The sequence below is a fragment of the Oryctolagus cuniculus genome, chromosome 1, assembly GCF_051225735.1.
Source record: "Oryctolagus cuniculus isolate XC-2025 breed Fujian yellow rabbit chromosome 1, ASM5122573v1, whole genome shotgun sequence".
Taxonomy (NCBI): domain Eukaryota; kingdom Metazoa; phylum Chordata; class Mammalia; order Lagomorpha; family Leporidae; genus Oryctolagus; species Oryctolagus cuniculus.
Genome location: NC_142867.1, coordinates 115,581,443 through 115,603,913, shown reverse-complemented (window position 1 = coordinate 115,603,913; position 22,471 = coordinate 115,581,443). Strand labels below are relative to the sequence as shown.

At 44.0% G+C, this 22,471-nt stretch overlaps 1 protein-coding gene across 1 annotated transcript in view; it reads left to right on the top strand.

Moving 5' to 3' along the window:
• CLMP (CXADR like cell adhesion molecule) overlaps window positions 1–22,471 on the top strand; it is a 110,266-nt gene that overhangs the window by 73,926 nt on the left and 13,869 nt on the right. The window contains exon 2 of the mRNA XM_008260331.5: window positions 5,915–6,072. Within this exon, the coding sequence (XP_008258553.1) occupies window positions 5,915–6,072 (158 nt within the window). The remainder of the gene's footprint in view (window positions 1–5,914; window positions 6,073–22,471) is intronic.

Sequence of the window (22,471 nt, the reverse complement as noted above, 5' to 3'; positions counted from 1 at the left end):
CCAAAGAGCACTGCCAAGCCTGGGAGTTAAACCCAGCACTCAGGCCCTGTCCATTTAGGATGTCCAATAGGAGTACAGGGATGAAAGGTATTGAATCGCCCTAGAAATCTGCAGGTCCTTGGTGATCTCTTGAAGACTGTAGAGCTTCAGGGAAGACTGTGGGTTTGTACACTTTGGTTGAGGCTCTATGCTTTGCTAAAAGCATTTGTATTCACCAAGGTCTACTTGCCACACTGCTGTATTTAATTCTGGATATGGTATAAATAGACCTTGGTGCACTGTCAAAGCAATACCACCCACCACTATGTTCCGGTCCTTCTGGGACATCAACCAAATCTGAGCCTTTGATTCCCCCTAGTGGCCTAACTGAGCAACTTTCATAGCTGATTCTTTACATTTATTTATTGTGTATAGCAGTGCCTTCTGTGTGCCCTACATTGGTGCTGGGTTCTCTAGCTTAGTCTGGGGTGTAGGACAGTGGTTGCATTCAAGCACTGATTCATTCAGCAGTGATGGAAGTCAGAGGTCCTTCTTCCAAGCTTACCTTAGTACAGTACAAACTGGCAAATTTCCCAACTGCGCTACAGATGCTTTACAGGGATTTACTTATTTATTTTTTAAATATTTATTTATTTATTTATTTGAAAGTCAGAGTTACACAGAGAAAGAAGGAGAGGCAGAGAGAGAGAGAGGTCTTCCATCCACTGGTTCACTCCCCAGTTGGCTGCAATGGTCAGAGCTGAGCTGATCCGAAGCCAGGAGCCAGGAGGTTCCTCTGGGTCCCCCACATAGGTTTAGGGCCCCAAGGACTTGCTCCATCTTCTACTGTTTTCCCAGGCCATAGCAGAGAGCTGGATTGGAAGTGGAGCAGCTGGGACCTGAACTGGTGCCCATAAGGGATGCTGGCATTGCAGGAGGCGGGTTTACATGCTACGCTACAGGGCTGACCTCTATTTATTTTTTTAATTTTTAAAACTTAAGTGAGAGGCCAGCGCCGCGGCTCACTAGGCTAATCCTCCGCCTAGCGGCGCCGGCACACCGGGTTCTAGTCCCGGTTGGGGCGCCGGATTCTGTCCCGGTTGCCCCTCTTCCAGGCCAGCCCTCTGCTGTGGCCAGGGAGTGCAGTGGAGGATGGCCCAGGTGCTTGGGCCCTGCACCCCATGGGAGACCAGGAAAAGCACCTGGCTCCTGGCTCCCGCCACCGGATCAGCGCAGTGCGCCGGCCGCAGCGCGCCAGTCGCGGCGGCCATTGGAGGGTGAAACAACGGCAAAGGAAGACCTTTCTCTCTGTCTCTCTCTCTCACTGTCCACTCTGCCTGTCAAAAAAAAAACAAAAAAAAAACAACAAAAAAAAAAAAAAAAAAAAAAAAACTTAACTGAGGATGTTTTCTTTAAATTATTTATTTATTTATTTAAAAAGCAGAAAGACATGGGGCCGCCACTGTGGCATGGTAGGTTAAGCCTCTGCCTGCAGTGCCGGCATCCCATACAGTTACTGATTCAATCCCAGCTGCTTCACTTCCAATCCAGCTTCCTGCTAATGCACCTGGGAAAGCAGCGGAAGATGGTCCAAGTGCTTGGGCCTCTGCGTCCATGTGGGAGACCCAGAGGAAACTCCTGGCTCCTGTCTTCAGATTGGTCCAGCTCTGGCTGTTGCAGCCATTTGAGGAGTGAACCAGTGGGTGGAGAATCCCTCTCCCTGTCTCTCCCTCTTTCTCTGTAACTGCCTCTTAAATAAATAAATAAATCTTAAAAAAAAAAAAAAGGCAGAGAGATAGAGCTAGATCTTCCATCTGCTGGCCAGGCCCAAGTCAGGAGCCAAAAACACAACCTGGGCCACCCATGTAGGTAGCAAGGACCCAAGCACTTGAGCCGTCCTGCTGCCTCCAGATGGTGTGCATTAGCTGGAAGCTGTATTCGGGAGCAGAGACAGGACTGGAATGCGAGCATTACAATATGGAATGCAGGCATCCTCAGCAATGTCTTAACCACTGTGCTAAATGCCTGCCCCTTTATAGGTTATTTCTGCCATTAAATGAGTTGTGGGACCTTGGGATGACTCTTACCATGGGCCTCAGTTTTCTCAGTGGCAAAATAGGGCACAGGTTAGATTCAAATCATTTCAACAAGTACTTACTGAATACTCACAGTGTAGTCAAACCTGAAGAATATTATCTTAGTTAACAGGAACTTTTTCTGACATTTGCAATAAAATAAAAACATTATTTCCAAACTGACCATGCCATATAAATTTTGCCAAATATGAGTCCAGTATACTACAATCCTCATGGTCTTGTACTTTGCTTTATATTTTTGATCTAATAGAACTCAATGTACCCAAAAGGTGACATGAAACAAGTTGGGGTCATTACGGTTAATCTAAGCATGTTAGAAACCAAGGAGAGGCTGAAATTTGTCCCATAAACCCATGAATCAAAGTGAACGATGTAAAATAAAGCTGAACTATTTAGCAAAATAGCACCTAAGTTTGGGTAGAATGGTTGCCAATAATTTCCACGTAACTAACAGCTGGTTGATGGGTGCTATCAATGGAACCAAAAATTTATATTGTCCTCTCCAAGGACTGATCCCCCAGGGCAGGAAAAATTTGAACCTCAGAGATAAACTAATTAATTGAACTAATGTTTCATCACATCAATTTATTAGTCTTTAATAATGTAGATTTGATCGTCAAGACATCAGAGCCTTACCAAGATAGTCAGAGACATTAATAGGAAAAGGAGAAAAGATGGGTTTGAAGTCTGCCTTAGTCAATTCAGGCTCCTGTAACATACTACTATAGACTAGGTAGTTTACAAATAATAAAAATGTATTTCTTACAGTTCTGGAGGCTGGCAGTCAAGAAAAAGGTGCTGGCAGGTTCAGTATCTGGTGAGGGCCTGTTTCCTGGTTCATAGCCAGCCATCTTCTCTGTGTTCTCATATGATAGAAGGGGCAAGGTAGCTCCCTGGGGTCTTTTATTTTTAAGATTTTTTTTTTTTATTTACTGATTTGAAAGTCACAATTACAGAGAGAGGGAGCGAAAGATCTTCCATCTGCTAGTTCATCTCCCAAATGGCCACAATAGCTAGGGCTGGACCAGGCCAAAGCCAGGACCTAGAAGCTTCTTCCAGGCCTCCTCTGTGGGTGCAGGGGCCCAAGCACGTGGGCCATCTTCTGCTGCTTTCTCGAGTGTACCAGCAGGGAGCAGGATTGGAAGTGGAGCAGTTGGGACTTGACCTGACACCGCTATGAGATGCCCGTGCTGCAGATGGCAGCTTAACTTGCTGCACCCAGTGTCAGCCCCCTGGGGTCTTTCTTCTAAGGGCACAAATCTCATTCATGAGGTCTCCATCTTCATGAACTAATCACCTCCCAAAGATTCCATCTCCAAAGCTCATTACATTGGGGTTAGTTTACAACACATGCATTTGGGGGAGAACATAAACATTCTATCGCTGAGTCTGAAGTTACTAACAGATGTGAAAAGATGAAAGAGGTAAAGAGACCGATAAGTGGGACTGAATTCCTATTGGTCAAGAGGACCCAGGATGGATGGGGAGTCATGAGCCAAATGAGAAAATTCAGAATTTGGCTTCAGAAACAAAGACTGTTTCATATTTCGAAACCATGTGGCATGAAACTAGATAGAATGGAAGACAAAAGTTGAAGGAATAAAAGAATGTGTGTTCCTAGGGGAAGTGGGAACACACTATAAGACTTCTCTTGTTGCTGGAGGCATTACTGCACTAGAAAGTGGTCTTGGAAGGTCTCTAAGAAAGCTCTAAACCCAGCCCATGACCTAATACTGGAGCCTGTCTTAGAGAAAAGGCCTGTTTCTATCTTCCCACCTCCCACAGACAATGTTTCCAGAAAATGACCAATGAAAATTTAGCAGTCTCACTGTTTAACCCAGACTCAACTGATGGAATAGGAGTATTTTCTACTATTTATTTATTTATTTGAAAGTCAGAGTTACAGAAAGGGAGAGATAGAGAAAGATTTTCCATCTGCTAGTTCACTACCCAAATGGCCACAACAGCCGGGGCTGGGCCAGGCTAAAGCCAAGAGCCAGAAGCTTCCTCTGGGTCTCCTAGGTGGGTTCAGTTGTCCAATAACTTGACCCATCTTTTCCAGGAGCATTACCAGGGAGCTGGATTGGAAGACTAGCAGCTGGACTCAAACTGGCGCATGGGATGCCAGCACTGCAGACAGCAGCTTAACCCACTGTGCCACAGTGCCGGCCCCAGGAATATTTCTAATAGCTTTATTTATGAGGTGCGAGATAAATAAGTGAGGAAGAAAAGCAATGCCAGGGTGCTGTGACTTTCTCCAATATAACAATTAAGGGTCGACATTGGGGAACTGTGTGGGTCTCTGCAGTGCAAAGGGAGGCGCTGTGGTCAGGAAGAGAGCTGAGGGCTGTTGGGCAGTTCTGCCTGGATTTCATAATGGACTTAAATCCAAACTTAGTCTACACCTCCAGTCCCCAGTGGACTCTCCAATGTCCGCTTATCCTTGAACACTCTCTCTCAAAAATTTAACAATTTTGGGAGCTGGCACTGTGGCGCAGCAAGTTAAGCCACTGTGTGTGGTGCCAGCATCCCATATGGGCACCAGTTCAAGTCCCAGCTGCTCCACTTCTGATCCAGCTCCCTGATAATGCACCTGGGAAAGCGGCAGAGGATGGCCGAAGTGCTTGGGCCCCTGCACCCATGGAGGAGACCTGGAAGAAGCTTCTGGCTTCAGCCTGGCCTAGTTGTGGCCATTTGGGGAGTGAATCAGCAGATGGAAGCTTGCTCTCTCTCTAATTCTGATATAAATAAATAAATCTTTTTTAAAAATTTAACACTTTTCCCAAGGGCATAACTCAGTATCCCCCCTTTTCCTGTGTATTTGTATATACAGCTCCTAAATGTCTCTTCATTAAGCAAAGCAAGGGATTAGGTCACTAAATGATGCTTTTCTTTTACCACCTGACCTGCCTCACCAGCCCATTTCATAATCTGTTACTTCTTTCCCACACGTATTCTCCCGTCAGCAAGCTGAACTGTCTGCTGCCATTCACTGATAGCCCTGCCCCACCCTTTTCCTTCTTGTTCCCTCCTCCCCTTCACCTCTCCTCACACTTCAACACCTTCCCTCTTCTTCTATTTCTATCTAAGTGAATTCTATTTTCCAAAAATACCACCTTGTTAATAATAAAATCAGTTGCTTTATTCAGAGCCATTAAGTGCTAAATATTACACTGGATGATTTACATATGGTATGCCTAATATTTACAAAATCCTTGAAGGATTTATGCTCCTCTTGAACCCTCAAATTAATTGCCTATAATTATTCTCTTCTCTAAAATTGCAGGCCTTTGATGATGAATAATTCCCTTTAAATGATGATGTTTGGGTAGTCATCTTTTCACACTCTAAAATACATGCTACTGGTCACCCACAACTGTTGCTGGATTTAAAGAAGCCATTAGTAAAATAAGAAGGTCCACCTTGACAGCTTTCTTAAGCTTCTAAAGGTTCTGGTTCTGTACCTTCAAGAATGTGAGTTGCTGGGCATCCAGTGCATGGTTTCCATGAGCAAAGTACTCTGGGAAGCCTCTGCTAGGAGACAGGAAGATAAAGATACAGTTGTTGAACTCAGTGACTTAATTGTAAAAACTCAGTAAATCAGGAAAAACAGGTATAAGCAGGATGTAATTCAGGGGGCTAAAGATAGGCTAAATTCCATTAACGGAACAGCTAGTATGGGACAACAGGACCCGTGGTTCTTCTGGCCTGGGATTCTTCCAACATCTTAACCTTCTCTTTGCCCACAGGAACATCCAATAATCATTTGCTGTGATATTTTCTCCCCATCCATTGCCACCCAGTCTCCACATCACTCATTAGAGATTTTCCTCTTCCAGTTTCCTACTATGTTGGAACCCTGGGGACTCACACTGAAATCAAGAGAGTGGCAGAGGAGAAGGTCACTCTGCCCTGTCACCATCAACTGGGGCTCCCAGAAAAAGACACTCTGGATATTGAATGGCTGCTCACCGATAATGAAGGGAATCAAAAAGTGGTAAGTATACACCTGGCTAACTGCCCCCTCCTTTTTGTCCTATACCTGCCGTTCCTCAGTCTTCCAGCCTTTCTCACTGAGTCTCAAAGAGTGAGACTTGCTCTTGAATCTGGCTTATACTTAAGACTCTAGAGAGAAAACTGTAGAGGAGAAGGGGTGTTTGGGTTGTAAGAAACTACATTCTTTGGGCAAGCCAGAACTATGAGAAAACCATCTGCATTTGCTGGAAGACAGAATTTATACTATTCATGTTTTTCACTGAGGAGACTGAGACACAACAGTTTGATTTCCTAGGATAATCAGTCAGAATCCAAGGCCTGCTTTAGGAGGCCTGTTCTCCTTCCTCCTGTGAACCTACTGACACCTGCCTATGGTCAGCTTTGCATAATCATTACTTTTTATTTTTAAGATTTTTATTTATTTGTTTGAGTTTTAGAGACAGAAGGAGAGAGAGAGAGAGAGAGAGAGAGAGAGAGAGAGATTTTCCATCCACTGGTTCACTCCCCAGATGGTTGCAATGGCTAGAGCTGGGCCAGGATAAAGCCAGGAGCCAGGAGCTTCCTCCAGATCTCCCACATGGGTAGCAGGGAGCTGAATCTGAAGCGGAGCAGCCAGATCTCAAACTGGTACCCATATGGAATGCCAGTATTGTAGGTGGTGGCTTTACCACTATGCCACAACACTGAGCCTAGTCATGACTTTCAAGCTATATAATTATGCATTATGACAAAAGACAAATGGTTCAGAGGACCAAGGAGAAGACATAAGGAATAACATACAAAGTTAGCCAGCAAGAGAACTGATACTAGTTCTGGAGCTGGAAAACAAAGGAGCAGGCCCTGGGTTTTGGGGGCTCAGACTGGGGAAAGCCATGATGGTCCACAGGTTCCTGTGTTTCTGGCAGTGTTAACAGAACCTGTGGTGCTCTGCCTCCTGATGGCCCACAGAGAAGGCTGTAACTAGAGAAAGACAAACAAGTAACCTATAGTTACTGTCCCTCCTCCCTAGTCTTCATGGAACCATGGTTGCTCTCCTTAATCCAGGTTTCCCAGCATAACTATTCTCATTCCCTTTACTCATTGACTTATTTTGTTGCTTTTGTTAAAAGATATCTTTTTATTAAAATTTCTGTGATTTTTTAAACTAACTTAGGAAAGCTAAATTTAGCCTTGCCTTTTTTCAGTTTTACGTCTTTCCCTGCTAAAAAATGAAAAGTTGTCCTTTCCTCTTCTCTGTCTATACTACTAATTTCATAAGATGGTTTATGCTGAGAATTGCTAAGGTTTGCATGAGAATGAGTTTCAGGATCTCTATTGGAATACAACTTGTTTAAATAGCTGTATCACCTGGTTATTTTGATACTGCTTGTCATTTTGTTCTCACAGTGCATCATCCTAAGACTATCTGTTCTCTGTAGAACAAGGTCACCTTAACCTGACATGTTTATTCCAACAACTTCTTGATCATTCCTAGACAGGACACTCTCAGTTCTCAATGAAGCAATGAACTAAGTAAGAGCCCATATTTCTGTTAAAAAAAATTCAGGAATCAATCTCATAAACACTTTCTCCTTTGGCCACACTTGAGTCATGCTCCTGAGTTCCCTGAGTTCTCCAGCTAACTCAGGTTAGTGAAATCCCCCACCCTTGATATCTGACCACCCTCACTATCTTATCACCCTGACCAGCCTCCAGCAGTGATTCTGTCAAGCTCCTTTAGACAGTCCCCTTCTTCCTGATGTTTCCTCTTAGTAGTTTTCCATCCACTGTCCCAAAGCCTGGTCTTGGTTGTTAGTTCTTGTTGGATTCAGAGCCCAATCTCTTTCCACTGCCAAGACCCCATCACAATGGTTCCTCAAATAGTTTCTAAACCATCTTTAACAAGTATGACTAAATAATTTTCTCTTTAGTGCCACATACCTTTCACATGAGTATTTACATTTGCACTCAAGGTAAAAAAAAAAAAAAAAGTAGCTTGATTCTGTGACCAAGTGACTACAACAATTAAAAACATTGCTGATTTTAAAAGAATACAGATAGGAGGCCAGTGTTGTAGTGTAGCACATTACGCTTCCACCTGTGACCTTGGTATCCCATATGGACCCTGTTTCAATTCCCAGCTCTTCCACTTCTGATCTAGCTCCCTGCAAATGGCCTGGGAAAAGCAGCCGAAGACGGCCCAAGTGTTTGGGCCATCCATGTGCAGACCTGAAAGAAGCTCCAGGCTCCTGGTTTCGACCTGGCCCAGTTGTGGCCGGTGCAGCCATCTGGGGAATTAACCAGTGGAATAAGATCTCCCTCTCTCTCTGTCTCTTCTCCTCTCTCTCGAACTCTGCCTTTCAAATAAATAAAGAATAAAGCCTTAGAAAAAGAAAAAAGACTACGGACAGGACTTTAAGCAGTCACAATTCCCTATTTGTCTTCAGCTGATACTCTACAGTGAAAATGGTCATTTAGTCAATCATTCAGATTATACAAATATATGTGGCACTTACTGGGTGCCATGCTAGGGACCACAGGATACAACAATGAAGAAAACATCACATTCTCTGACTTCTTGGAGCTCATAGTGAAAAGACATTCAGTAATTTGGAAAGAAGGAAGTGGGGGGGGGGAAGAAAAGGAAAAGAGAGAGGGGAAAACTTAGCTACATTCCAGGTATAAATCTGTTTAGCAGGTGTTATCTCATTTAATTTAATTGGTATGACTAGGATTATTAGGCCTGTTTTAGAACTAAGTGACAAATATGACAGAGATTATAGAGTGTTCTAAATGGCTCTGGTAGTCCCCTTCTTCTGTGGCAGGGCACATTCCAAGGCCCCTAGTAGATACCTGAAACCACCGACAGGACAGAACCCTGTATACCATATGTTTTTTCCTATACATACATACGTAAATTTAATTCCTTTTGCATATTAACTAAGCACTTATCAAGCAGTATGGCCATAACTTTTGCAGTGAGAGGTGTGACAGCACACAATTTTCCTTCTTCACAATTTCAGATATAGAAGATTCATTCTTACTGCATGCAGATCTAAGTAACCTTGTGATCTTTTTTGTCTCCTTACTGGGAATTTTCACTCAAAGGAAGCACTTTTCAGTTTCTGTTTGGCATATTTGAATTGGCTGCACCACTGGTCTTGTATTTTTGGACCATTATCAGCTAAAATAAGGGTTACTTGGATACAAGCACAGTTTATCTGATGACTAAAAAGGCTACGAAGTGACTAATGGGCAGGTAGCATATACAGTGTGGATATTCCAGATAAAGGGATGATTCACACCTTAGGTAGAATGGCACAAAATTTCAGCATGCTACTCAGAACAATGCACAATTTAAAACTCATAAATTATCTATTTTTGCAATTTTCCATTTAATATGTTTAGACCAAAGACGATTGTGGGTAACTGAAATCATGGAAGTGGGAAAACTATTGTTTCAAGGAGTCACTGGCCAAGAGTAGCTGGAGGAGGGAAGAGCTCTAGAATTTTACTTGTAAGAAACATAGCTGATCTAAGTCTTGATAGAAGGAACTGCCCTGAAGAAATCAAAACAGCACAAACACAAAAGCTGGGAAATCCTAAGCAGCTACATAGGTGGAGTATAAGATATGACCTTGCAGAATTGTACAACCAGACCAAGCATACCATGGGGGCTTAGCCTTTTTCCTATAATGTCATGAATTCTCAAGATTTTAAGATTGCAAAGAACAGGGACTAGCAGTGTGGTGCAGCGAGTTAAACCACTACTTGCAACACCAACATCCCATACCAAAGTGCTGTTTCCAGTCCTGGCTGCCCACTTCCAATCCAGCTTCCTGCTAATGTGTCTGGAAAAGAGTGGTTGAAGGCTTAAGTAACTTGGGTTCCTGCAACTCACATGGGAGATCTGGATGGAGTTCCTGGCTCCTAGCCGTGGCCAGGCAGCCCTGGCTGTTGCAGCCATTTGGAGAGTGAACCAGTAGATGGAAAAGCGCTTTCTTGCTCTTGCTCTTACTCTCATCAGCCTTTCAAATAAAAAATAAATGTTTTTTAAAAAGTGAAGGAACATATTTTCATCTTTTGGCACTCACTGAAACTGTATAGCACACTGACTCAAAAGATTTAAAAGAGACTCAAATAAAAGCAAGATCAGGTGAACAATTTCAGAATATACAATAAGAGTTTAAATGATCATCATGGGTAAACCGAGCTATTAAGAAGACAACTATTCAGTGGGTAAAGTTGCCAAGACTTTATAATTGCTAGCATGTGGGAAACGAGAGTGAGGGTGACTAAAGAAAAAAGAAGTACTGTAATGACTGTGGTGCTTAAAGTAGCTGAACCAATGACGTTGATTCCGAGTTTAGCTTTGCATTTCAGTCTGAGGAGAAATGTTTTCATCCCATTTGTCTAGGATGCTCAGAGTAGGAAGGGAACATTTGGGGATGCGTAAGTGTTTCCAGAATATTTGAATTTCAATCTTAATAGCATGGCGACTAGAACCTGGAACTTTCTTCCTGGTCAAGGGATACACAACTTTTTCAAAATTTCCAAAGAGGGCCAAGGCCTTCTCAAGGCCAGTCAGGAATACACAATACAAATCTTTCTCCTCTATTTTTCAGATGGAGAAATTAGGACAGGGATCATCCAATTCCCATGCCTAGCTTTTCTCACTTCACTCTTCCCTCCTTTCCTTTGGCTTTGAGCAAGAAAAATCCTGATCTGAACAGAGACCTGCATTCATCTCTGTTGAAAGCAGTTCAGGCCGGCGCCGCGGCACACTAGGCTAATCCTCCACCTTGCGGCGCCGGCACACCGGGTTCTAGTCCTGGTGGGGGCGCTGGATTCTGTCCCTGTTGCCCCTCTTCCAGGCCAGCTCTCTGCTGTGGCCCGGGAGTGCAGTGGAGGATGGCCCAAGTGCTTGGGCCCTGCACCCCATGGGAGACCAAGATAAGTACCTGGCTCCTGCCATTGGATCAGCGCAGTGCGCCGGCCACAGCACGCCAGCGCCGGCAGCCATTGGAGGGTGAACCAATGGCAAAAGAAAGACCTTTCTCTCTGTCTCTCTCTCTCACTGTCCACTCTGCCTGTCAAAAAAAAAAAAAAAAAAAAAAAAAAAAAAAAAAAAGCAGTTCTGTGATTGCAAAGCAGGTCATGGCACAGCAGAGCAACTGCCAGGAAGTTAGGCTGATTCATCTGTTTCATACAAGTCCTAACAGATTGTCCTAGGTCCACCAGGAATGTCATAAAACAAACAGCCATGTAACAGCTGAAATTCATGTATTTAATTTTTTTGGCTTGTTTGCAAAAGGATTAAATTGATGTTCATTGTTCTCCCATCACACCCTGATGAATGGCTTAATCTCAGCACTACATATCCTAGAATTAAAACCAAAATAAAACACAGATGCATAAAAGCATCTGGGATTCAAAGTGTGTCTGAAAAACACCAGCCTAATTGCCAGGCTACAACTGAGCCTCAATCCACGTCAGAAGTGTGTGTGAAATCCTCACCTTAAATGATTAATTGTTTTATAAGGTTATCTTGCTAATTTATAACCTGTGCTTTCTGAAGATGTCACATTCTTTTAAAAAAAGATTTTATTTATTTATTTGAAAGTCAGAGTTACAAAGAGAGAGGGAGACAGGTTTACTCCCTAGATGCTGCAGGTTGACTCCCCAGATGGCCACAACAGCCAGGGCTGGGCCAGGTTGAAACAAGAAGCTTCAACAGGTACTTCCACGTGGGTGGCCTTTTTCTGCTGCTTTTCTTAGGCAATGAACAGGAAGCTGGACTGGAAGCGGGACAGGCAGGACACAAACTGGCGCCCACATGGCATGCTGGCATTGCAGCGTCTGTTTTAAAAAACAGTATCTGTTTTTTTCTTTTTCTGTTAAGTATTGGGATAGGATCTGGGGAGAAGAAATGCACACAAAACCAGGTCTACTTGAAGGTACTAAGCATTATGTTGGAACTATGCCCCAAACACTGAAACTTCAAGGAGGGAGTCACCATTCTAACTGGAGATCCAGGAAAGGCTATACACAGAAGAAAAGAGGCTCTTGGGCTTGAGTTCTACATAGGTGTTGTTCAGGCAAAAATAAGAGGCAGAGGCATTTCAGATGCAGGATCAAAGCTCAAGACACATCAGTGGGCAATGTTCAGGATCAAGAAACAATGGGTTTGGAGACAAGGGATTCAGAGATGTGAGGGCAGATGAGGTGTGGACCAATCTGCACCGGCCTTAGGTACCACGTGTAGGGAGCCAAGCTTTCATTTATAACCCAAGTGGTAGAAAATGGATGGAGGTCAGGCCGGCGCCACGGCTCAACAGGCTAATCCTCCGCCTTGCGGCGCCGGCACACCAGGTTCTAGTCCTGGTCGGGGCGCCGGATTCTGTCCCTGTTGCCCCTCTTCCAGGCCCGCTCTCTGCTGTGGCCAGGGAGTGCAGTGGAGGATGGCCCAAGTGCTTGGGCCCTGCACCCATATGGGAGACCAGGAGAAGCACCTGGCTCCTGCCTTTGGATCAGTGCGGTGTGCAGGCCGCAGCGTGCCAGCCGCGGCGGCCATTGGAGGGTGAACCAATGGCAAAGGAAGACCTTTCTCTCTGTCTCTCTCTCTCACTGACCACTCTGCCTGTCAAAAAAAAAAAAACAAAAAAAAACAAAAACAAAAACAAAAAAACACACACACACACACACAACCAAAAACAAAACCAAAAAAACGAAAATGGATGGAGGTCTTCAGCCAGGAGAGCTTTGCACACAAATGTATAGAATGATTAATATTCTTGGGGTACCAGGCTGAACAATTTTGGAAACCTGGAATCAATGATGATGGTAACTTTTCAGAGTGCTTGCTCTTTCATTCCCACAATCTTACTGGGGGAGAGAGAGTTAGAAGAGCCTGGAGAATGGATATCGAAACACAGAGGGAAGGAGTACATTCTGGGTTCTATAGCACAGTTGGAGACTATAGTTCACAACGACCTAAATGTTATGGATAGCTGGAAGGGGAAGAGCTGGAAAACCAAAAATGGGGCAGTGATAGGGAGCCTGAGATGCTGATTGCCCTGATTTGATCAGTACACATTGTGTACTTGTACTTGTATTGGAGTGTCAAACTGTACCCTGGAGGCATGTGCTATTATTGTGTGCTAATCAAAAAAAATTTTGTTAATTAAGGAAATGGAAAATGCCAACTACCCTATTTGAATAATGAAGTATCACACTGTATCCCACAAAAATGTCCAGTAAGAAAATAATTAACTTTTAAGCAATCCTATGAAGTGGCTTGTCCGTGTTTTACAGTTGAGGATTCATGGTTCAGAAAGATTTGCTAACTGACTCTAAACAGCCATAAGTAGAAGAGCGTCCATGCAAATGCAGAGCAGGTGATTCCCAGCCTGGTACCTACACTATCGTGCAATTATTTTTCAAAATCTAGGTCACAACCCATTGGTGGATCCTAGGAGACCCGAACTTTTATTTATCTTTTAATACAGATTAGAAAATATTGGAGGCCGGTGCTGCGGCTCACTGGGCTAATACTCCGCCTGCGGTGCCGGCACACCAGGTTCTAGTCCCGGTCGGGGCGCTGGATTCTGTCCCGGTTGCCCCTCTTCCAGGCCCACTCTCTGCTGTGGCCAGGGAGTGCAGTGGAGGATGGCCCAAGTGCTTGGGCCCTGCACCCCATGGGAGACCAGGAGAAGCACCTGGCTCCTGGCTTCGGATCAGCACGGTGTGCCGGCCGCAGCGCGCCAGCCGCGGCGGCCATTGGAGGGTGAACCAACGGCAAAGGAAGACCTTTCTCTCTGTCTCTCTCTCTCACTGTCCACTCTGTCAAAAAAAAAAAAAAAAAAAAAGAAATAAAAGAAAATATTGGTGTACTGTACATATATTTTTTGTGAAATGTTTCAGTTATATGTATGTATGCTATGTGTGATGTGTCATAAAGAAAAATGTATTTCTTTAAATATTTATTGATTGATTGATTGATTTGAAAGTCAGAGTTACAGAGAGGGAGAGATAGAAATCTTCCATCCGCTGGTTCACTGCCCAGATGGCTGCAACAGCCAGCACTGGGCCAGGCCAAAGCCAAGAGCCAGGAGCACCACCTGGGTCTCCCATGTGGTTAGCAGGTACTCCTCTTCCCAGGCCATTAGCAGGGAGCAGGATTGGAAGAGGAAGAGCCAGGACTTGAACCAGTGTCCATATGAGCTGCTGACCTCACAGGTGGTTTTTAACCTGCTACACCACAACACCAGTCCCAGAAAAATGTATTTCTTAATGTCAGTTCAAGACAGTTCAAGAAAGTCCCTGTTGTACTGTACTTCTATAAGTCCAAGGCAGCCACACTCTACTCTGAGCCACTTATGAAGACTGTCCAAATCAGGTGTATTTTTCAAGTTAAAGACATTACAGGGGCCTGTGCTATGGCACAGCGGGTTAATGCCCTGGCCTGAAGGGCTGGCATCCCATATGGGCGCAGGTTCAAGACCTGGCTGCTCCTCTTCTGATCCAGCTCTCTGCTATGGCCTGGGAAAGCAGTAGAAGATGGCCCAAGTTCTTGGGCCCCTGCATCCACATGGGAGACCCAGAGGAAGCTCCTGGTTCCTGGCTTCTGCTCGGCACAGCTCCGGTCATTGCGGCTAATTGGGGAGTGAACCATCAGATGGAAGAAGACCCCTCTCTCTTTCTCTGCTTCTCTTCTCTCTGTGTAACTCTCTCAAATAAATAAATAAATCTTTTTTTTTTTAAAAGACATCTACTGATGCTAGCTCAAGTACAAATACAAGCAGAGCCCTCAGATTTAAAAAAAATTCACAAATTTCCCAAAGCCCACAAAATCTAAAAGTTCCTAAAAATTACCCAACTCTCTTCTAGGTTTGTAGCTCTTCATTCTTCCCAGGAAACATAAACTAACTTTCATGCAGGTAGTTACACAGCTGGAGACAATACAGACAAATCACAAAGAAAATAACATTAATTGAGCACATTAATTGAGATAAGTGTTGCAAGGTTCTCCTTGGTCCTAAGAACTCCTCCCTGGGATGCTCAACTTCAGTGGGAAAGTACAGTTATTAACAAGTGATGCTACATGAATAGAGGAAGGGCCAGGAAAATGTCCTGATTCCAGCAGAGCTAAATGGCAGCTGCCCCAGTTTCAGATTAAAATATGTGGGGATAGGCTTTTGATGGAGGCATTGAGACACCCCTCAAGACCCCCACATACATGCTGGAGTGCCTGGTTCAAGTTCTAGCTCCCCAACTTCCAATCCACCCTCCTGCTAATGTGTACCCATTGAGATGGCAGGTGATAGCTCAAATATTTTTGTCCTTGCCACCCATGTAGGAGACCTGATTGGAGTTCCAGGCACCTGGTTACAGCCTGGCCCATCCCTGGGTGCTGCAGGCATTTCAGAGTGAACCATGGATGGAAGAAATCTCTTTTCATCTCTCTGTTCCCTGCCTTTTTTTTTTTTTTTTTTAAAAAGACTTATTTTGTTTATTTGTAAGTCAGAGTTACATAGAGAGAGAAGGAGAGGCAGAGAGAGGTCTTCCATCTGCTGTTCACTCCCCAATTGGCTGCAACTGTCAGAGCTGTGCTGATCCCAAGCCAGGAGCCAGGAGCTTCCTCCAGGTCTTCCTACCCAGGTGTAGGGGTACAAGGACTTGTGCCAGCTTCTACTGCTTTCCTAGGCCATAGCAGAGACCTGGATCAGAAATGGAGCTTCTGGGATTCGAACCAGCACCTATGAGATGCTGGAACTGTAGGCAGCAGCCTTACCTGCTATGCCACAACACTGTCCCCTATTCCTCCCCCTGCTTTTCAAACAGAATAAAAATTAAAAATAAATTTTAAAAAATTAAAGTTTTTTTAAAAAAATATTTATTTATTTATTTGAAAGGCAGAGTTACAGAGAAGCAGAGAGAGAGAAAGAGAGGTCTTCCATCTGCTGGTTTACTCCCTAATTGGCTGCAATGGTTAGAGCTGTGCCGATCCAAAGCCAGGAGCCAGGAGCCAGGAGCTTCTTTCAGGTCTCCCACGTGGGTGCAGGGGCCCAAGGACTTGGGCCATCTTCTACTGCTTTCCCAGGCCATAGCAGAGAGCTGGATCAGAAGTGGAGCAGCCGGCACTTGAACCAGCGCCCATATGGGATATTGGCACTGCAGGCAGCAGCTTTACCCACTACGCCACAGTGCCAGCCCAAAATTTTAAAATTATGTACCCATCTCATAGAAAGCATTCAACTAAATATTTATTAAAGAGTGGCCCTTTGGGGCCAGCGCTGTGGCACAGTAGGTTAATCTCCGCCTGTAGTGCCGGTATCCCATATGGGCACCAGTTCTAGTCACAGCTGCCCCTCTTCCGATCAAGCTCTCTGCTATGGCCTGGGAAAGCAGTGGAGGATGGCCCAAGTGCTGGGGCCCCTGCATCCATGTGGGAGACCTGGAAGAAGCTCATGGCTCCTGGCTTTGGATTGGCCCATCTTTGGCTACTGCAGCCATTTGGAGAGTGAACCAGTGGAGGGAAGATCTTTCTCTCTCTCCCTCTCACTGTCTGCAACTCTACTTCTCAAATAAATAAATAAAAATCTTTAAAAAAAAAAAACCAACAAGAATGTCCTTAAATCTAAGCAGTTTACTGGGAACATTTTTTAAAAATATATTTTATTTATTTATTTGACAGGTAGAGTTACAGTGAGAGGGAGAGGCAGAGAGAAAGGTCTTCCATCAGCTGGTTCACTCCCCAAATGGCCACAACGGCCAGAGTTGGGCCATCTTCCACTGCTTTCCCAGGCCACAGCAGAGAGATGCATTGGAAGAGGAACAGCTTGGACTAGAACTGGTGCCATATGGAATGCTGGCACTGCAGGTGGAGGATTAACCTACTGAGCCACAGTGCCAGCCCCTACTGGGAACTTAACAGTGGAATGGAGGTAGGAGCATAGCAGACAGATCAACCTCTCAATCTGCTGGAGGTTGAAGAGTCAGATATAGGGCAAGAAATTTGAGGGAGTGGACTATTCTAATAAGTGGAAAGAATATTCATGGATTTTCTGGGAAAGGGGCAGCATTAATTTCTGGAATCAGGAAGCTGCCTTCTTTTTGTCTTCCTGGTTTCTGCCACTGTTGTTATGTTGGTCAACTGTCATGGCACTGACAGGAGTGATTTTTAGCAGTTCTTACCTTTTTAGAAAAGTTTATCCTTTAATATTTATTTTTTTAAAGAACTATTTATTTGAAAGGCAGAGATGGCATGGGGGAAGAGACAGAAAAAGAGATCTTCCATCCATTGGTTCACTCTCCAAATGGCCACTACAGTTGGGGCTAGGCTAGGCCCAAGTCAGGAGATAGAACTCCACCTAGGTCTCTCATGTGGGTGGCAGAGGTCCAACTACTTAGGCCATTTTCTTCTGCCTTCCCAGGCACATCAGCAGAGAGCTGGATCCAAAGGGGAGAGCTGGGACTTGAACTGGGACTCTGATATGGGATGACAGCATTGCAGGCAGTGGCTTAATCTGTTATGCCATAACATTGGCCCTTCCTTTAATATTTGTAATACTCATCTCTTTGTATTGTTATCTCTAGCATTGTGCCAACCATAGAGTATGCTTTTAGTAAACGCTGAGTGGGAATGCAAACTAGTAAAGCCACTATGGAAGACAGTTTGGATATTCCTCAGAAACCTGAATATAGCCCTACCACACGACTCAGCCACCCTACTTCTCTGAATTTACCCAAGGGAAATTAAATTGGCAAACAAAAGAGCAGTCTGCACCTCAGTGTTTATTGCAGCTCAATTCACAGTAGCTAAAACATGGAATCAACCTAAATACCCATCAAAGAAACACTGGATAAAGAAATTATGGGATATGTACTCTACGGAATACTACACAGCACAAAAAAATGAAATCCGGTCATTGGCAACAAAATGGAGGAATCTGGAAAACATCATGCTGAGTGAATTAAACCAGTCCCAAAGGGACAAATATCATATGTTCTCCCTGATCTGTGACAACTAACTGAGCACCTAAAAGGAAACCTGCAAAAGTGAAACCGACACTATGAGAAGCAATGACTTGATCAGCCTTTGTCCTGACTGTTGAGGAACAGCTTACTATTTTATTCTTTTTAGTATTTTCTTTTTCTTCTTAACACCATTGGTTGAACTCTTTAATTAACACAGAATTATTCTTAGGTGTTTAAATCCAATTGAAAATTGATCCCTGTTAAACATAAGAGTGAGAATAAGAGAGGGAGGCGATGTACAGTCTGGCACATACTCCCTTGGACTTACCCCTAAGAGTAAAGGTAAAAACTCGCCATGGGACTCCAAATCTCATTAAGTTGGCAAGTACCAATGCCCCCTTACTAGTTAAAGTGATCAGTTTAAGTTTGTAACTGATCATAAAGAAAGGATTAAGTGTCAAAGGGGTCACATAAATAAGACCAGTGTCTGCTAATAATAATTGATAGAATTAAAAAGGAGAGAATGAGCCAACATGGGAAGTGGGATACACAGCAGACTCATAGAATGACAAATGCCCTAAACAGCACTCTGGTCTCAGAATTAGTCCTTAAGGTATTTGGATCTGGCTAAAAAGCCCATGAGAATATCTCAGGCATGGAAAGCCAAGATACTGTGGCAAAAAATGACCTAAATGAAAGATCTCTGTGAGTGAGATTTCGGTGGAAAGAAGGGGCCATGAAAGGAAATACCTTTCTCTGAAAGGAGGAGAGAACTTCCACTTTGACTATGGCCTTGTCTAAATAACGCTGGAGTTTGTGAACTCAAGAGGCTTCCAGAGGCCGGTGCCGTGGCTCACTTGGTTAATCTTCCGCCTGTGGTGCCAGCATCCCATATGGACACCAGGTTCTAGTCCCAGTGGCTCCTCTTCCAGTCTAGCTCTCTGCTCTGGCCCAGGAGGGCAGTGGAGGATGGCCCAGGTTCCTGGGCCCCTGCACCCGCATGGGAGACAAGGAGGAAGCACCTGGCTCCTGGCTTCGGAGCGGCACAGCGCACCGGCTGTAACAGCCATTTGGGGGGTGACCCAACGGAAGGAAGACCTTTCTCTCTGTCTCTCTCTCTCACTATCTAACTCTGCCTGTCAAATAAAAATAAATAAATAAATAGGCTTCCATAGCCTTGGCAGCTCATGACAAGAGCCTTGGGTCATTACTGACGTCATAAATAAGAGTGTCAATTGATAAATCAACAACAGGAGTCATTGTGCACTTATTCCCCATGTAGAACTTCTGTCCTTAATGTGTAGTACTATGAGAATTAATGGTAAAGCCATGCTTCAAACAGTGCTTTATACTTTGTGTGTGTGTGTGTGGGTGCAAACTGTTGAAATCTTTACTCAGCATAGAGTTGATCTTCTGTATATAAGATAATTAAAAATGAATCTTAATGAAGAATGGGATAGGAGAGGGAATAGGAGATGGGATGGTTTGCTGGTGGGAGGGTGGTTATGGGGGGAAGAACTGCTATAATCCAGATGTTGAACTTTTGAAATTTATATTTATAAATAAAAGTTTTCTTTTTTCTTTTCTTTTTTTTTTTTTTTTTGACAGGCAGAGTGGACAGTGAGAGAGAGAGACAGAGAGAAAGGTCTTCCTTTGCCGTTGGTTCACCCTCCAATGGCCGCCGCGGCCGGTGCGCTGCGGCCGGCGCACCGCGCTGATCCAATGGCAGGAGCCAGGAGCCAGGTGCTTTTCCTGGTCTCCCATGGGGTGCAGGGCCCAAGCACCTGGCCCATCCTCCACTGCACTCCCTGGCCACAGCAGAGGGCTGGCCTGGAAGAGGGGCAACCGGGACAGAATCCAGCGCCCCAACCGGGACTAGAACCCGGTGTGCCGGCGCCGCTAGGCGGAGGATTAGCCTAGTGAGCCGCTGCGCCGGCAAAGTTTTCTATTAAAAATAAAATAAATGCTTACTGAATGAAGGATTGAGGAGTTGCAAAATAGCCTAGCCAAAGATAATCATCAGTGTTGTATCTTTGAAGGTTTGATGAAGAGTTAACACTGATTTGGGGCTTAAAGGACTGAATAGTGTTTCTTTATATGAAGAAATGAGAGTTTCTAAGTGGGAAATGTAGCGAGTAAAATATGGGAACACAGAAAGCAAAATCTTATTAGCAAAGGGGAAATAATGCAGGCTGATTGTACACCATTATGTAAAGGCTGGAAGAACTAACGTGTGTTTTAGATTGGTAAGATTAACCTGGCAGAACTATGCAGGGTAAACTGGAGAGGACAGAAATTTACAGAATTCAAGCAGCTGGAAGGATGAAACTAGAACTCAAAAGTAATGCTGGGGAGAGAGAGAAGGACCTCAGAACTGTCACAATAGTAGTGGCAGCTGAAATGACAGGGCAATACTGCATGAAAATGTTTTGAGTATATTACCAGCGACAGTGTTCAACATTCTCTCACTCATTTCTGTCCTACCCACCCCAAACTGTGAGCTAACTCTTCCGTGCAGGGACTGTTTTATTCCTGCTTGTTTTCTCAGTGCTGAGCACAATACCTTACACAGGAGGTCAATAAATATTTGCTGAAGAAAAAAAAAATGCAGAGAAAGGAGAAAGCATTTTTCTCCAAGAGGTGGTCAGGGCGAAACAGATGCTGCTGCTGAACAGAGGGAGAAGTGACAGACATTTTATTGGATAGCTTTGGATCTTTTCAGGAAAATTTCTGATGAGCTGCAAAGCATCACATGGTTGAGAATGGGGTTAAGGGCTTAAGCAGAGTGAAACAATCTGGAACAGCTGCAACCAGAAATGTGCTCTGGAGACTCTCCTATGCCTGTGTGCCTTTTTTAGTGCTGTAGTACTTATCTGGAATGCTCCCTCCCACCCTCTGCTCCCTGCTTCACTCTTCTCTTACTTAAGTCTACTCATCTTTCAAAGACTAATTCTTATGCTGCCAACTTTTCTGGGACATTCTCTCTGATGTTATTTCAAATAAATCATTCACTTTTCAATGTTTATTCTCTCCTTGTGAATCCCACAATAAATTACTTGAATAAAGTATTTTACTTATCTGAATAGCTTCTCCAGACCTGATCAGAGGTAGTAGTTCTAAGTGTCTGCTGATATTCACCGTATACAAGTTTGATTGTTGAGTGACAGGAAGAACAAAGCTGAAGTTATACAGCTTGAAGTCCTGGTAGACTACATCAGGAAGGTTTTGGTAACTAACACCAGTGAAATGATGGAATAAAGAAATCAGGGAAAAGTAAAAAAGTTAAAAGAATGAGAGGTTGTGATGCAGGCAGATGAAAATGTAGTAGAAATCAAGATTATTATTTTTCCATTGGGAAAATCTATTCTTTGGTCTCACTATTTGTGAGAACAAACACACAAAGCTCATGTATATTTTATAGAAGTAAGGGATATAATTTTTTCTTACCTAACATTCTTACTAATCAGCAATAATGACCTAAAAAAATGAAACCAAACAATGAAGCCCTCATAATCAGACCTGCATTTTAACCATTTACTCCTCAACTTCACCAGTCCCTCCATCAGGATTCTCAACTTTCCTAAGAACAAAATAGATTGATTTTTCAATTTTACTTTTTTCCTTCATTTCCAAACTTTCTGAATAGTAATTAATGAGCAGTTAAAGAAAGGCAGGTACACGATGAGGACTGTAAATGTAGCATACAAGAGCAATGGGCTAGATGACTTTGAAATTTTAATTATTTTCATTTTCTTTGAAAAACAAAGAGGTAGAGCCATCCTCCATCTGCTGCTTCACTCCCCAGTGCCTGTAAACAGGCAGGGCTGGACCAAGCTGAAGCCAGGAGCCTGGAACTCCTAGATCTTCCACATGGGTGGCAGGGACTCAAGTACTTAAACTATCCTCTACTGCTTCCCAAGATGAAAATTAGCAGGAAGCCATAACAAAAGCAGAGTAATTGGAACTCAAATTAGGCACTCATATGGGATGCAAGCATCTCAAGCAACAACTTAAACTACTGTACCAAATGCTTGCCTTATTAGATGACTATAGAAGACCTATTTCAAATCCTGGTTCTGGCACCTGTCTGTGAAGTGGGATAATTACTTGGAAAAACTGTGGTAAGGGGGCTGGCACTGTGGTGTAGTAGGCTAAGCCTCCGCCTGCAGTGCCAGCATCCCATATGGGCGTTGGTTCTGGTCCTGGCTGCTCCACTTCCTATTCAGCTCTCTGCTGTGGCCTGGGAAAACAGTAGACAACGGTGCAAGTGTGTGGACCCTTACAACTGTGTGGTAGACCCAGAAGCTCCTGTCTCCTGATAGGCCCAGCTCTGGCTGTTGTGGCCATTTGGGGAGTGAACCAGTGGATGGAAGACCTCTCTCTCTGTGTCTCCCTGTGTATGTAACTGTACCTCTCAAATAAAATCTTACACACAAAAAAAA